General features: G+C 34.6%; 1 protein-coding gene across 1 annotated transcript in view; it reads right to left on the reverse strand.

Moving 5' to 3' along the window:
- LOC108756222 overlaps window positions 1-622 on the reverse strand; it is a 2211-nt gene extending 1589 nt beyond the window's left edge. Inside the window, exon 1 of the mRNA XM_018499846.1 lies at window positions 400-622. Within this exon, the coding sequence (XP_018355348.1) occupies window positions 400-622 (223 nt within the window). The remainder of the gene's footprint in view (window positions 1-399) is intronic.
- Window positions 623-2575: the final 1953 nt, after the last annotated feature.

Below are 2575 nucleotides of genomic sequence, written 5' to 3' on the forward strand. Positions count from 1 at the left end.
AATATATATGTGTGTGTGTATAATTATTTAGTTTTTAACCAAAGCATATTTGTGCTATTTTGTGCTTAAATATATACTATTTAATTATTCGAATGATTAATTACATAATTTTTCGTACTACTAACAATAAGTATCATATAACATTTGCTTTTTTTTAAATAAGTCCCATTTTCTAAAAAATTACAAACAAATATTGTGTGCTTTAAATACATTTTTTTTTCTCTCTTAAGTAGTATAAGCGATGCATTTCAATTTCAAAAATGATTTCTCGGCTTTGAGATGTTAATGCGACGACCGAAGCGCGACGTGTTGAGCTTGATTATAGCCGCTCACAAAGGATAAGTGATCAAACGACGCCGTCTCTTTCTCTTAGAGTAACTAAAATAGAAAAATCTTTACCGGGGAAAAAGTAATCCGAGGGCAACATCGGCTGCGGCGACGGCGGTGGAGGTGCGAGGGTCGCAAGGATTGCTCGCGTCATATCCGATTGAAGCATCGGCTCGATTTTACTTTCCATCCCCAAAGACGAGCCATTTCCGGAAGTAGGTGGGAACACCACAGTTTTCGTATCCTGACCGGCGATTAAAACCGCGAGCGTGCTGAGTATCGGAAATATTTTCATTCTCTAAGGGAAAACGGCACTTCTTTTTACCAACACAAGACAAAGACTTATATGACTCGTCGGATTTTTAATCGGGTTTTTATTCAAGTTTCTCCTAGTAGAAGACCGAACGACTCGGCTATGACGTATTACTGACAATAAATGGACGAGATGTCGTGAATCTAAATCGTCCAAACCGTCAGTCGCGAGAGAATTCTCTTCTTCGTGATGCATCGAATTTGACACAGTCGAGACAACGAAAAAAATATGAATAATTTCGGGAACGACCGAGGTGATTATTCGGCCCGTTGAACTGTCTGATGAGTTTACGGACCGCGACAACTACAATGAGTTAATACTATACTTTATTACATTGGGGAAGTTTTTTTTTTCTAGAAATTGTGCTTCCTTTCTTGTCGAAGAAATAACTCAATTGTGTGCGGATTTTAATGTTCTTGAGCCATCTAGAGCTCAAGAACGGATAGTAAAACCTTTCAGGAAACAAGACTTTTTTTACTACCTTCAGCAGGGGATATAATGAAATGTTTAATTACACAAGTAAAAATTAATCTTTTATTGTACGCAATATATACTTTTGAAAGATATCGACTAATACATTATTGAATAAAATTATTTTCTAAGGCCTTGTTATAGATCTTAAAGCTGCTATTTATTTATAAATTCGTTTGAATCGTTTGACTCGAGTGATGCGTCCATTACTGAAATCTCTCGAGGTACTTTCACTGAACATTCACAATTTTCTGCAATTTCTACTTGACAATTTTGAGAAACTTAAATACCGATCGACAACAATTTGTCGAACGATTATAGAAGATTTTCTAGAAACGCCAAAGAAAAAGTATTTTGACCTTATTGTAGAACATTTGATGGAACTTTCGTACCAATTTACTATTGAATTCTTAAGACTCGCGCTGCGGTCTGAATTAAAATGCGTGGAAAAGAGAATGGAAACTGTGTTCCGCGCAAAGATATTCCAGCGAAGCTGGAGAAGCGAGACGGCACGATCGAGGGGTAGATCGGTTGGTTAACCTAGCTGCTGAATGCAAGGGGTTGCTATGGCGATGGAACGACGAGTGGGGAAAAGGGAGCTTTGAGGGTTTGTCTGTCTGCAACCCTTCTAAAGGGGATGATGTTCTTCGTGTGCTGTCTGTAGCTCCTATCCACGTCATCACTTGTCAGATGTAACGTCGCAGCTTCGTCAACTTTAAGCGTCCATGAAAGCATCTTTTTATAATATGTTCTTTTATCTATAGTAAATACTAAAGTAATAACTAATTGCTGTTTACTCTATGTATTATATTATTATAAATAATTTATGGTACAACATTTAATTATAATATGTTAACAGTAAAATGATATTTCTTCTTTCTAGAAAGATGATCAAGAAAAAGATTATTTCATTTGAATATGTTTTTATCTCTTTATAATATTTCTCTTTTCTATTTTAATGAGGAAAAACTTCTTTGTAAGAATATTTTTGCAAGTATTGCTGAGAAAATTGCATATGTCGCGCGAATTTAGTATCGAAGACAAAAATGCTTTGCAAACGAATATCTAAAACAGGCAGAACTTCCATTATCTTTCACAGCTCAGTTGACTCTCTAGGGCTGATAATCCAAAAGGAAACACTTCACGCTTTGAGTGTCTCACCACCCACTTATACTTCTCATTATCGTGACACTACGCAAACATAGTACTTTGTTCATTATTCATACCTGCAAAGATCTCCATCTAGTTACTATCTTATATAAGAAGAAGCTTTTTTTCAAGCTTAGAAAATAAAAAATAATATGCAGGCTGTACATATATATAATTTACAATATTCTTAAAAGATTAAAAAACCTACGATCGCAATTTTCAAGAATAAAAGACAGAGATTTATTTTACAGAAACAAAATTATTCAAAATTCAATTTACATTTATCAATATATTTTATAATTATAATTATAATTA

The sequence above is a fragment of the Trachymyrmex septentrionalis genome, unplaced genomic scaffold (genome assembly GCF_001594115.1).
Source record: "Trachymyrmex septentrionalis isolate Tsep2-gDNA-1 unplaced genomic scaffold, Tsep1.0 scaffold97, whole genome shotgun sequence".
In the NCBI taxonomy this organism is placed as follows: Eukaryota; Metazoa; Arthropoda; class Insecta; order Hymenoptera; family Formicidae; genus Trachymyrmex; species Trachymyrmex septentrionalis.